At 39.9% G+C, this 14554-nt stretch overlaps 1 protein-coding gene across 1 annotated transcript; it reads left to right on the top strand.

The window, feature by feature from the left end:
* Positions 1-3777: 3777 nt before the first annotated feature.
* TRAF6 (TNF receptor associated factor 6) lies at positions 3778-14287 on the top strand. Its single transcript, XM_044680567.1, has 7 exons — positions 3778-4073; positions 7290-7440; positions 8612-8770; positions 10816-10887; positions 12889-12966; positions 13421-13543; positions 13598-14287. Exons 1-7 carry the CDS (start codon positions 3778-3780, stop codon positions 14285-14287), a joined length of 1569 nt encoding a protein of 522 aa, XP_044536502.1.
* Positions 14288-14554: the final 267 nt, after the last annotated feature.

The following is a 14554-nucleotide window of genomic DNA, read 5'->3' as shown; positions in this document are numbered from 1 at the left end:
CTTCTGAGCATCTTAGATGTTGAGGTCAAAGGGACCTTAGAAGTAATTTCATTTTCCAGGTGAAGAAAGTGATATTTACAGAAGTGCAACCATTTATTCAAAACCACTCCTGTGAAAGGTGGAGCCAGAATTTAAAACTGGGATATTCAGATTCCACATCCAGAGTAGTTTTTTTGTTCTTGTTTTTTACCTAGTGGGTGGTTTTGGGTTTTTTAGTACCATATTGCTACTTAAAAAGAGGCACTAATGATAACCAGAATACTTAACAAGTTGATTAGAAAGGTGAAATGAGATAATAAAATGTGACATTTTTTTTGCAAGCCTGAAAGTAATTAGTTTTTATTATTAGTGTTTAAAAATTCAGTATTTTCATTGTAGAGCTGTACTGAATGGTTGTACCGGCCTTTGGAAATAATTTACATACAAAATCTGAACAAGATCTCTTATCCAAACCAAGTGTCTTTTTTTTCCAGTTCTTGGAAAACACCTGTCTTTTCCTAAAATATTTTTGGATTCTGAAGCAAAAAATAAAACATTGAAGGCAAAGATCAGTTATCCAGAAGTTTAGAACAATTATGAACTCTCCCCTCTACCCCTAACAGGACTCAGGATGAGCTAGATCCAAACCCTGCCACAGACCCGCCGTAGCTGTGTGACCTTGGGCAAGTCACTTACCTAGAAGCCTCAGTTTCTTCAGCTATATAACAAGGGTTGGATTTGATGGCCTCTAAGGGCTCTCCCAGTTCTAAATTCATGATTCTTTGATATCTATGTGCTTTTATTTTGGTTGCTCAAGTTCTTTGGGCTAATTTGAATTATGATTCTAGATTGCTTGATTCTTAAGAAATAGTATCAGGGCATTTTGTTGCTTTTATACCACTAGAACAGTGATTCCCAAAGTGGGCGCCACTGCCCCCCTGGTGGCTGCTGCAGCGATCCAGGGTGGGGGGGGGGTGATGATGGCCACAGGTGCAGTTATACTCCTTATTAATTGCTATTAAAATTTTTTTTAAAAAAGGTAATTTCCAGGGGCGATAAGTAATTTTTTTCTGGAAAGGGGGTGGTAGGCCAAAAAAGTTTAGGAACCACTGCACTAGAATAATAGCTGGCACAATTTTAGACTCCATATTTGAGCATTTTAAAATGAGGTCTTGACTGTTATATCATTAGGAACCATCGTAAAACTGATAATTTCTAATGATGACCTGTTTTTAAAAATTCTTTCCATTTCCTAAGCAGCTGATCTCTAACAAACATAGCTGCTTGCAAAGGAGAAACTTACTTTCGGGTTCATAAGATGATTGTATAACAAGTAAAAGAGAAAAAAATGTCTTTACTCAAAGCAAAATATACTATTTAGGCATATGTAAAATATCCTGTTTTAAAAAAAGGCAAAAATAAAAACATCATTTATTAAAGACTTTTACTTCCAAATTTCTAACAACAGACTCACAGAACAAGCAAACATGTATTTGGTTCCTGCTTTATTCCAGGTACCTTATTAAGTGCTAGGAACATAAACACTAGCCAAAAGACAATCCCTGCCCTCAAGGAAATCACCTTTTAATGAGACAAAATAAAAGGAAAGTGTAAAAAGGTGGAGGAAGTTGAGAAGTAGCCCCCTACTCTTGGGTTGGACCAGGTTTGAAGGGAGTCTGGCTCCCTTCCTGGGACACTTCCTCGAAGTGAAAGTTTCATGGGAGGAGGAAGAGGCAAAAGGATGGAAGGCTTTGCCATCATGAGAAGACCTCTTGGCTGTGGTAAAGAAGAAGGCAGGTGTCCGGGGTTAAGCCTGTTTTGAACTGAATCTGTTTACAGTCACTGTTTTCTCACCTTAGATACTAAGTCCTGCCATAAAATATTCTCAATCAAGTGAAAACAGTTTATAATTTTACTCCTGAGCTCACAGGCTCTCATGACAAGTGATGATTTTTTTTTAACTCAAGTAAGAAAGCAGTCACAAAATCTTAGTTTTTATCTAAGATCTGGCTTAGTTAAAAATATGTGGCTTCAAAAAGAATTTTGTCTTGTGTTTCCTCAGTTTTAGAAAATTAAAAGACTATCTAGAAAAAGGATTATCAGTTATTCATTCTGGTTGATGTAGTAGGCGAGAGGCTGACCTATATTTCATCTTTTTTTCTCTGGATAAACAGAGCAAAAATTCTGACCTTAAAATTTCTCTAAACAAAGGCACTCTATAAACCTAAAAACATTACATTTAGCACTATATTCCAGCCAAATTGGCCCATTAACATTAAATTAAGCCATTATGCTGCATTCCAGCTCCTTACTTGGTGCATAGCCACTCCCCACTCTCTGCCTCTTGGATCCTCGTGTTCCTTTTAAAGCTTAGCGCATGCCACCTTCTAGAAAAGACTTTTCCTGACTCCCCCAGCACCCTCATCCCATGCGATAAACACAAGCTACATACTACATACTACAAGTATGTAGCTTGTGTTTGTCAGTGTGCATATTGCTTCTTTCCCTCCCTCTTTAAGGAGATGGACTTGTTGGCTTCTTTTCTCGTGTCAGCACATAGTAACCTTTTAGCAAACACTATGTGGCCACATACTGGATATTGCATCCCTTAACTTGTTACTGGGGCAGCTAAGGCTGTTGGATCTCTTAAGCTCACAAGTTCGTGGGTGTCCAGACCAAGTTTGACATTAGAGCCCTGGGAGGATGAGACTTATCAGGTCTGAAATGGGACAAGCAGGTAAGAGCTTCCTGCATAGAGTAATAGGAACGGGCTTGTGGGTGTCCCTTGCACTTTCCACCTATATAAGGTGGGGAGAGCTTGTCTTAATGGTTAAAATACATACAGACATACATGCATATATAACAGCTCTGGCATACGTGCCTACGCACGGTGCAGGGTACCGTACAAGAGGCTTAGAATACAAAGACAGAAATGAGAGTCCTTGGCCCAAAAGTGCTTGGCCATATTTAAAGGTACTTGGGGTAGCAGAGCTGAGTGCCAGACTTGGAGGCAGGAAGCCATGAGTTTAAATTCCACCTCATGTTCTTGGCCATGTGACCTTTGAGCCAGTTACTTAAGACCTCTGATCCTTAGGTTTTATTAGCTTTAAAACAGAACATATAATAGCACCCACACACGGACGGAGTTCTTGTGAAGATCAATAAGATGATTTTTTTTAAGTTTAAAGTTTTCTGTATATTAGCTGTTGTTATTGATCACATCAAATGAAAAGTGATTGGGACAAAGAGAGACACGTCATCATGGACCTGAAGCCACTTCACATGCTCTCAAGCTTGCTTCTCTCTCAGCTGAGGCTCAGAGAGATTAAGTGCGTTGCCTGAGACCACCCAGGTGATAAGAAAGGGCAGAGCCAAGATTCCAAGTGAGGTCCCTTTCCTACAAATCTATCACTCCTTCCACTGTACCATGCTGCTGTTTGAACAATTCAACATCTATTAGGCATTAATGGTGTTAAGTTGTCAGGAATTCAAAAATTAGATATTCACAGTTGTTATTACCAAGGAGCTTAAAACTTACAAAAGAAAAGATGTCAATATAAACAAGCAAACAAGGGAGAGTCAGGAGGCCTTTGGAGTGTTTGAAGAGAAAGAAAACATTATCAGGCTGAGTGGGTATCAGGGAGAGAATGTGACATCTGAGCTGAGATTTGAAGGAATAACTCCTTTGCTTAAAACCAAAAATTGGACAAAGACATGTGTGGGTACTAAAAAATCCAGTTTAAAGCATTTTCTTTTCTTGCTGTTTTTGTAGAGAACTTGCTTGGCCATCCAGTAACTATGAGTCTGCTAAACTGTGAAGACAGCTGTGGCGCCAGCCATCCAGAAAGTGACTGCTGTGCGGGTATGGCTAGTGCCTGTAGCACTGTCACAAAGGATGACAGTGTAAACGGAAGCACCATTCCTGGGAATCTTCCCAGCTCCTTAAGGGAAGAGATTCAAGGCTACGATGTGGAGTTTGATCCACCCCTTGAAAGCAAGTATGAGTGCCCCATCTGTCTGATGGCATTACGGGAAGCTGTGCAGACCCCGTGTGGCCATCGATTCTGCAAAGCCTGCATTGTCAAGTCAATAAGGTAACAGAACATGAAGAAGTACTCTTAGTTTCTCAAGAGGTAGTTTTACTGGGTAAGATGCTTCATGGGTAATGTAGGACGCTGGGCAGTAAACTGAGAAAGCCAGATTCTATTTCCAGCAACAGTTGTTAATTAAAGTAATTGCCATTTTCCCCTAGCTAAGCCTCGTCTTCCAAATTTTCTTGTGAAGAATGAGAGAAAAATCATCATACTCAAAGAAAGGACAAAGAAGTTGTACATCTTTCTAAGAATACAAAATAGCCACAGGCTGAGAACCAATGAAAAATCAAACCACTAACCAGCTTTCTTATAAATGAGTTGTCAGTGTAATTTTTAATATCTAACTCACCTGCTCCTGTTTATGTACAACAAGAATAATTTGCCCCACCCCTACCCCCCAGATCTCTCCATTAGTAAGTAGTACTCCAACTGCAGATTGGATTTCCCTGAATGGATTAAAAATCATTCCAAGAAATCTTTCATTTTCACTGCACCTCTCTGCACCAAAGGCAGCTCTAAATATTTTAAGGGCTCTCTTTTATAAAATCTACTATAGTACAAAGATGGCTATAGGTAAGATTTTCTTTCTTCCTTTTTTTGCTCTTATTAGAAATGTAAATTAAACCCAAATTGTATAGGCATAAAAATGTGTAATCCTTTTTTTGTGTGTATATATAAATCGAGTAGTTTTCTTAAAAGTTAGTGTAAGGGGGGCAGCTGGGTAGCTCAGTGGAGTGAGAGTCAGGCCTAGAGACAGGAGGTCCTAGGTTCAAACCCAGCCTCAGCCACTTCCCAGCTGTGTGACCCTGGGCAAATCACTTGACCCCCATTGCCCACCCTTACCAATCTTCCACCTGTGAGACAATACACCGAAGTATAAGGGTTAAAAAAAAATTAGTGTAAGGATATTCATATCCTAACTCATGGTTTTATTAACATTTACAAGAATTAATTTTAATTAAATATTTTTAAAAATTATTCTTCTGTGATTTATATGAAGTAGTCAAGTAATCAATATCTTCATTTCTACGTCAAAAGTCTTGAGACTGGAACAAATTAAGTGCTCTATCTCCTTCGGGCCATAAGGAGTTGATTCATGCATCAAACCCAAAGTTTCTGAGGCCATAGTTTAATGCTACGCTGAGAATATTTATTCTTCAGTACTTCAAGAGACTTTATTTCTGTGATGCGTGTACTCCTCAGGACTCCTCTCCCTGAGTGTGAGCAATGTCTGGAGTATGGATTGAAAAACTCCATTAGGGCATCACTGAAAAAAGTGCCTAGGAAACCAAGTGTATTGGCTCAACTTGGGCCTTTAGTATTTCCTGTAATGATTCTTAACTTGATATATGTAGTAAATAGAACTAGGATATGGATATTGGGTTTCCTCTTATTAAGCTAGAGATATATAATGTATTACCAAGTGTCATCCAGGCTTAGAAAGTGAGGAGAGCTAAAAGGACTTTTTGTTTGTTTCTCTTTGGTTTTTGTTTTTAAATAAGTAGTGAGGTTTTCCTGCATAGGATGGAACTAGAAAAGGAAACAAAATCCACAAGAGGAAATCTGAAGGTTTTTCTTTTTGTGTTCCCTTCAGATATCTCCTTCCACTAATATTAATGCTCATAGAAGTGATGTAATGTAATGTCATCACTAGCTATTGTTTGGAATCAGGACCAGGCCTGTCACTTAGTACTTAAGTGACTTTTAGGAAATCGCTTAATCACTCTGTGCCTCAGTTTTCCTCATTTGTAAAAAGTGAGGGTTATACAAGTTGATCTCTAATGTCTCTTCCAACTCTTTTCTGATCCCTGTAATCAACAAAGTGTATCTATCCCTCTAAATCAAAAATTCTGTTTATTCAGAAGGAATTCTTGTACTCCATGTTACAGTTTTATATTTTGTATGGCTATCCTATATATTTTATAGACATCCTGTACATGATTTCCTAGATTTAGAGTCCATAATTTTTAAAGTATAAAAATAGCTTCAATTTCATGCTTCTAACATCAATTTATTCACTGTGAATGAATCTTAACATTGCCTAGATAAGGGATGCTAGAATATAGATAGCGAATTGCTTTGTCTTTTTTCATATTTGTGATAGGAATTAGTGGGCACAGGCCAGAAATAGTACCTATATTCATAAGGAACAAGAACATCCTGGAACACGAGGGCTAAGACTCACATGCAGCTAGCTGCCCAAGACATAGACCCCAGGTGATGGACACCCTCATAATTAATAATGGCTCCCGTTCATATGCTTTACTGCTCACCAAGTATTTTCCTCACAATAACCCTGGGAGGTATAATATAATGAAAGAAGCCTTTATTCCCTCCTCCTCCATCTTACAGATGAAGAAACTAATACCCCTGAGAGAACTTAAGTGACAGTGAGCATCAGCAGGACTTGCACCATGGGCTGCTGACCCCAGATCTATTGCTGTCCCCATCGGTATTCTTGAAATCACTTACATTACCTGTGCCCAAAGCTTCAGTGGTGTTTGCAGTATAACCAGTTACCAGAATGCCCCAGGACAACTCACTGCTTTGATAAGACAAGCCTTACTTGTGATTCTTGGAAGTCTCTGATCATATTAAGTTGAATCAGGGACCATAGAATGTCATTTGACTACTTAGGCTTATTGTGACTGGATAACAAAGCTGTCACACTACTCAAATTCATACCTTTATCTTTTTCAACTGTCTGCCAGTGATTTCATCTACTTAAGAGTTCTATATCTCTTACGGTGTCAAACAGCTCCACAATTGTAAAAATCCCTTCTTGAGGGGACAGTTTAGTGAATTGAGAGTCAGATGTGGAGACAGGAGGTCGTAGGTTCAAATCTGGCCTCAGACACTTCTAGCAATGTGACCCTGGCCAGGTCACTTAAACCCCATTTCCTAGCCCTTACCACTCTTCTGCCTTAGAATCTATCTGTAGATTATGTATAGAATACTACGTATAGATTCTAAGGCAGAAGGTAAGGGTTAAAAAGAAAAAATCCCTGCTTGATTTGTAGTGAGAAAATGGCATGTGATTGTCCAATTTCCAGTAGTTACTAAAGGTGATTTCAGTTATCCAACTGGTCATCCATTCTATAAAATACATTCTATAAAAGATATTAAATGGAGAGGATATGTATTTGTTGAATGAGGGTTAAGTTTGAGTTTTCCCTCTAATAATTGTATACATTTTTCATCATTTATTTATTGTAGAGATGCAGGCCACAAATGTCCTGTAGACAATGCAATACTCCTAGAAACTCAACTATTTCCCGACAATTTTGCTAAACGGGAAATCCTCTCACTCACGGTGAAATGTCCAAATGAAGGTTGTCTGCTGAAGATGGAACTGAGACATCTAGAGGTGGGCTATAAATCTTTTTTCTTTGCCATTATATCTCCTAAGCCAGTGATGGGCAAACTACAGCCTGGGCCAGATGTGGCCCCCTGAAATGTTCTATCTGGCTGCTCAACATTATTCCTAATCTGACAAATACAGCGAGAAGGATACAATACAATGAAACTTCGAAAGAGTTGCCTTAGAAACAGACTGACAGATGAACATTTGCTTTCCTTTGGCCCCTCTTTAAAGAGTTTGCCCATCACTGACCTAAGCAGTTTTGTCTGGGCGACCCTTTGACATTTGGCAGGAGAAGAGAAGTTGGTACTCTTTTCCTCCTTTTTCTGCCATGGATATCCTTGTATGATCCCATTTTGCAGCAGAGCTGGCCTGGGCCAGGCAACACCACACCTAATTCCTTTACTCCCTTTCCCACCATTTTGAAAGGACAAGGTCTCATCACTGACACCTTTTGCTGTCATCTGATTATCATTGTCTTCCTTGTACCTTCCTGTGCTTTCATAAATTATGTGCTTCTCTCTTAACTTGATGGGATATCCTGATAGCTAGTGATTTAAATGAAGTGATAAAAATCAGTCTTAGTGAAGCCCCTCATGTGTGTGGCTCAGGGGCCTACCCATATGCTTATGTCGCACTCAAAGTTGAATCTTTTGACAATTGATTTTCTTCTGGTCCTTCCAGTAGGTACTCCTTTAGGTCATGGTTTGTGATTCCAAATCTTTTCATGCCAAGACAAGTATATGGCAATAGCAACGATAGAGTTAAGAGTCTGGCCTGTGACTTCTTGGTGTGGGCATTGCTGCTTGAGTAACCTTCCTCTTCCAGTGCAGGTTGGCATTTTCTCTACCACTTAAAATCTTGGACATTTTGTTGCTCCTGACTCTCAGCGACAGCTTGTGTCAGCGTGTGCACTTGAATACAGCTTCTTCTGGCTTGGACACTAGTTCTTGCTTCTACATATATAAACTTGGCCAATTTGCATTTACTCTATGAATTTTAAAATCACAATTATTATTCGAAATTACTCATTAAAGCAGCAGTATCATACCTGATCCTTTGCTGGGTTACACAAAAACCATGTTCTCTCATATCTGAAATAAATAGCTTACTGAAATTCAGTGGAACCTTTCAACTTGACAGACATTAATTAGTTTTCATTTTGCTTCTATTATAGGATCACCAGACACATTGTGAGTTTGCCCTAGCAGAGTGCCTTCAGTGCCACCTTTCCTTTCGGAAATATCTCCTTCACAATCATATGGTCGTGGAGTGTCCAAGGCGACAAGTGTCTTGTGTGAATTGTGCCGCACCGATGCCATTTGAAGAGAAAGAGGCATGTATTGACCTGTGTTCTGCCACCTTTTAGAAGTTGTCTAGAAGTCAATAACTGTCTGCATTTGAGAGGGCCTGGGAAGGGACAGAAATCTTAGACCATGTGGCATCATGGCATAATGAGGACAGTATTGGGCTGGGAGTCTGGAAGATATGGGTTGAAATAATCCTTTGACTCCTATCTGTGTGATGCCAGGCAAGGCCCTTCTCCTCTGGAGAGTCCAGGCAACCACTTGGTCTTAACTACACAGGTCAGAGAACGGTTGCTGTCTGCATTAGTGGATAAGATTCCCACAGAGGTCCTTTCCTCCACTGCAGAAATCAGATACCCTTCATGTATGGTTAATATGTCTTTTTAATTTCATTACTTTGAACTTAAGAAGCCTGAAATATATTCTTACAAGAAAGCTGAAAGGTTAGAAATATATAGATATTAACTTAAAGAAGGCCATTCACTTGAAACATTTTGTCACAAGGAAAAGCTTCACAGGGAACAAAGTTATAGGAAGGACATTCTGATCTGTGTTCCTGCCTCTTGTTTCTTAAAGATCTGCCTTGGAATATCTATGGTTTTCAGGGTCAACTATGTAAAGAGCATAGAAGAAATATCTTAAAAAGCAAAGGGGAGACAGGAGGTCCTAGGTCCCAATCCGGCCTCAGACACTTCCCAGCTGTGTGACCCTGGGCAAGTCACTTGACCCCCATTGCCCACCCTTACCACTCTTCCACCACCAAGGAGCCAATACACAGAAGTTAAGGGTTTAAAAAAAAGAAAGAAAGAAAAAGCAAAAGCAAAGGGGACTGGGGAAAGCTAGGTAGACATTTCCTAGCTATGTGACCCTGGACAAGTCACTTAACATCTGGCCCTCAAAAAAGCCAGATATGGCTCGAGAGCCGTACGTTGCTAACCCCTGAGCTATAGCAAGAAATTGAGACACAAAGAGGCTTCTGTGATTTCAGATTGTCCTGTCATTGGCAAAATTAGAACTAAGAATCCAGGCCTCCTGACTCTCCCATCACTTATTTCCCCAATTTCTATTCCTTCCAGATCATAATCCCAAATTTCCTGGAAGATTAAGTATAGTATGCTGCTCTTTAAGATTATTGGGACTGTCATTGATGCGGAGGATAGAGGGTCATGCCTGGAGTCAAAAGCACCTGAGTTCAAATCCAGCCTCAGACATTTACTAGCTTTTTTACCTGGATATAACCTCTGTTTCCCTTAGTTTCTTCATCTGTAGACTGGACACAGTAATAGTACCCACCTTCCAGGGTTGTTGTGAGGATCAAATGAGGTAATAATTATAAAGTATGTTAGCACAGAGCTAAGTAATATATAAATGTTGGCTCTTATTTTCATGAAATCGAGACAAATGAAATTAGCAGGCTTGTTGAAGATGGTAGAGAAGTCACTCGAGTTACAATGAGAGCAAAACCACATGTACTTCCTTAGTACACGTGGAACTGACATGGATTGTTGATTCTTTCCCACATAGTGATGAAAGTCATTTAACCTTAAGTATTAAGGGCTTTGCTTTTCCAAACTAGGGACTGGAAGATTTTTTTCTGGTGATGAGGGAATTTAATAATGGAATTTGACTTGTAACAATGGAGCTGCAACATGGCAAAACTCATATATCAGGAATGATTTTATTTAATAACCTCTCTATATACAAAGGCTTAACTAAGATATTTTGCATTGCAGTTGGAAATGTGAGGGGAAAGATCAAATGTGGGGAACTAGGAGGAGTGTGTAGTGTGGATCAAATCAGTCACACCCATGTTTTTAGCTAGAAATTAGGTAAGAGTTGAAGAAGCCATTGCGTTTTGGTCAGTGTTCTTTTCCAAGAACTAGGGCACTTAATTCCTACCATGAGTTTCCTAGAAAAAATAGAAAAGTAAGTTCTTGAAACTATTGAAGTTGTTGATTCTACACAGATATCACTATTCCTGGGTCATTTAGACTAGGTAAAAAATCAGCAGCCCTCTTGCTTAGTTGATAATGGATTATGCTTATACATTTTTTTCTTTTCCTCTTAAATGCAGTTCCATGACCAGAACTGCCCATTGGCAACAGTCTTCTGCGAATACTGCAGTACCATGCTCATCCGGGAACAGGTAGAATGACTTCATTCCCTTCACTAATATATACATTCCCCAAAAGCTCCCAGGAAGGGGGTCTATGTCACCAAGTTTGGAAATGAAATATCAAAAAGTATTTTTAATAAAGATGCTCTCATAGCATGTTTGAGGGTCAGGCGATCCTTTTTGGTGAGGAAGAAATCCAATTTGAGGTAGGTTGCCAGTATCTGTTGGTTTCTATAAATTGCCCGGAATTTTGAAGAAACGTGAGCCTAAAGATTCCTAGATCTCTGCAGCAGAAGCTGAAGTTGGTGTCTTTTGACCCAAATTTGAATTGTGGCTCTGCTACTTAATTCTCATGTGACCTTGGGCAAGGCATTTCACCTCTGAAAGCCTCAGTTTAAGTTTTATTCTTCAAGTTGGAGATTGGGCTGGGTGGTTTAGATAGCTTCTTAGATAAAGAGTTATTTGAACTGAGCATCTGCATTTTCAAACACCTAATCTTTTAAGTTAATAGACTAAGAATTTTGTGCCAAATATGTGCCTGCTATGGTAAATGTCCCTTAAAAATATTTAATCCATATGAGAAGAAAGAACATGTAAGATAAATCAAGTACCACAGTTCTTTTCTCTCTTTCCTTTCTGACATCAGTTGGCTGTAGGCCCTGAAGCCGAATGAGAAGTTCTAAGGTCTCTGGGAATTTGTGGTCATCCTCCCCCAGTGAATAGGTCTTGAGTAGCATGCTGGGCATCCCAGATGGAAGAGTTATATGGGAGACCAGACAGTGTCTTTGGCAGTATGGATGGAAAGATCTGTGTCATTCCTGTCTTTAAAACTTAAGGGCAATTCAACAGCAAAAATAGAAATTATTGGTAGGAATTTTAATACAACCAGGAAATTTGCCAACAATATGTAGTAACTTGCTTTCATTAAATACTAGGAAAACACTAAACTTTTCCATTCTAGTTATCTCTAAAAAACAAAAAGCATTCTTTTTAGTACGCTGTGTTTTCCTGTTTCCCATGTCACTGCCCCCAATTCCATTCTCAAAATTTATTCTTTTTCTTTTTCTTAAACTCACATGTGAGGTCTTGAAAAATATATAAAGTTCCACCAATCTCAGCTTCTAAAGATAATCTCAGTGTCTTTTTCTTGCCTTTAAAGCAAAAGAAGGAGAGATTATTCAGGGACTATTCAGAGAAGGCTATTCTCTATAAAGATTCCTACTGCATTGAAAGGAGGATATTAGAGACAAGAATCAGGATTGTGTCTTTGGAACTTTTATCACATAGCAAGGATCTCCTCGCCTATAGTGTTAACCAGTAAAGATGAGCGGTGCCAAGTCACCATTAGCAGGCTCAAGAACCAAAAAAAAAAGAGAAAAGGGGGAGCAAGAAGATGGAAGTGGGGGCAGCTGGATGGCTCAGTGGATTGAGAGCCAGGCCTAGAGACAGGAGGTCCTGGGTTCAAATGTGACCTCAAACACTTCCCAGCTGTGTGACCCTGGGCAAGTCACTTGACCCCCATTGCCTACCCTTACCACTCTTCTGCCTTGGAGCCAATACACAGTATTGACTCCAAGATGGAAGGTGAGGGTTCAAAAAAAAAAAAAGAAGATGGAAGCAAGATGTGCTTGCGTAGGGAGTGGTAGAGTGTCCCCAACAATGGCCTTAAGTACTGTTCAAGAGAAGTACTGCCTTAGGTTGCTCTTAGCTCTGCTATCCATAATTATAGACCAGGGTAAATAATTTCTGGTTGTCATTAAAGTCAATTCTGATAAATTTCTTTCCTCTGAAAACCACTAGAGGGAAGTCTATACCAACAGTAGATCCAAGTTTCTTGTCTTCCCAGAAATCAAATTTGTGTGAAATCTTTTGGAACAAAATAGGACTTAATACAACTTAGCCTGCAGTATGTGACTTTGAAATTGTGTTTACTAATAGTTTATTGGAAATCAAAACATTCACTTTACATGTAATCTCCTCACTGTCCCGAGAAAATCATGTGTTACAGGAGACTTGTTTTTCTTTTTTCAGATGCCTAATCACTATGATATAGATTGCCCAGTAGCTCCAATTCCATGTACATTCAGTACATTTGGGTGTCGTGAGAAGGTGAGTTTGCTTTTAACCATCAAGTAAAATTCTTCTCTTCAATTGGAGCATTTATATTATTACTCGGCAAGATGCTTCAACAAAATCTAACTAATAAGTATTGGAAATTCTAAGCAAACCATAATTAGCTTTTAAGAGATGGTGTGATGTTGGATTCAGGAAGACCCATGTTCAAATTCTGCCTCTGATACTGACCAGCTATGACCTAATCACTACGGCCTCGTCACCAAATCCCCTCGAGTTAATAATAACCCAAGTCTCTGACTCACAAGATTGTGAGACTTAAATGAAATGATATACATATAATGTTTGGCAAACTTTAGAGTAATGTATGTGTTAGTTATTACTACCATTTCCCCCCATTTTATCACATTTCAATTTCTCCCTACACTTTCTGCCTCCTTTTCTCAGTTTATCTATTCTAGTCTCTGAATATCAGCTGTTTCTCTTCTAGATGCCGAGGAATCATCTGGCACGTCACCTGCAAGAGGATACTCTGGCCCACATGAGAATGATGGCCCAGGCCATTGAGAACATCAGCATCGCTGCTTTCAACCCCAAGCTCCACCAGCGTGAGGCCTCTTCCTACGATACCAGCCCCTTACCCCGAACCCCGTACCCCGGACCCCAGAACTTCCAAGAAACCATTCAGCAATTAGAGAGCCGCCTTGTGATACAAGACCACCAAATCCGAGAGCTAACAGCTAAGATGGAAACTCAGAGTGCTTGTGTGGGCGACCTCAAACGCACCATTCGAACCCTTGAGGACAGAATTGCAGAGATGGAGGCCCAGCAGTGCAATGGCATTTACATCTGGAAGATTAACAATTTTGGGATGCACTTAAAATCCCAAGAAGAGGAGAAGCCTGTTGTCATCCATAGCCCCGGATTCTACACCGGCAAACCTGGCTACAAGCTCTGCATGCGCCTTCATCTGCAGCTACCGAGTGCTCAGCGCTGTGCTAACTATATTTCCCTCTTTGTCCACACGATGCAGGGTGAGTATGACAGCCATCTTCCCTGGCCCTTCCAGGGCACAATACGCCTTACTATTCTCGATCAGTCCGAAGCCCCTGTGAGGCAGAATCACGAAGAGATCATGGATGCCAAGCCAGAGCTGCTTGCCTTCCAGAGACCAACCATCCCCCGCAACCCCAAAGGTTTTGGCTATGTGACTTTCATGCACTTGCAAGCCCTTAGGCAAAGAACCTTCATTAAAGATGATACTTTACTTGTGCGTTGTGAGGTTTTGACCCGTCTGGACATGAATAGCCTACGGAGGGAGGGCTTTCAACCACGTAGTACAGACGCAGGGGTATAGTGAGTGCCGTCTGCCATATGAAAATGGAAAATTGCCCAGAGCAAGCCAACTCCCGTCCTGAGCTCGTAACGTGGTCTACGTGTCACGTATAGTCCAGGGTTTATTTCTGAGTCAGTACAAGGGTCACTCCTGAAAACGTCTAAGCAGTGAAACACAAATCAAAGTAGTGATGAAGAATATGTAGTATTTTATTACTGTCATAAATTCTGTACCGTGAACTGAAAACCATACATCAAAATCATCAATCCAAAGTATAAAACTATATCA

This window comes from Gracilinanus agilis, chromosome 6 (assembly GCF_016433145.1).
Source record: "Gracilinanus agilis isolate LMUSP501 chromosome 6, AgileGrace, whole genome shotgun sequence".
Taxonomy (NCBI): Eukaryota; Metazoa; Chordata; class Mammalia; order Didelphimorphia; family Didelphidae; genus Gracilinanus; species Gracilinanus agilis.
Note: the sequence above shows the minus strand (reverse complement) of the source record. Positions and strands in the feature narration are given on the sequence as shown.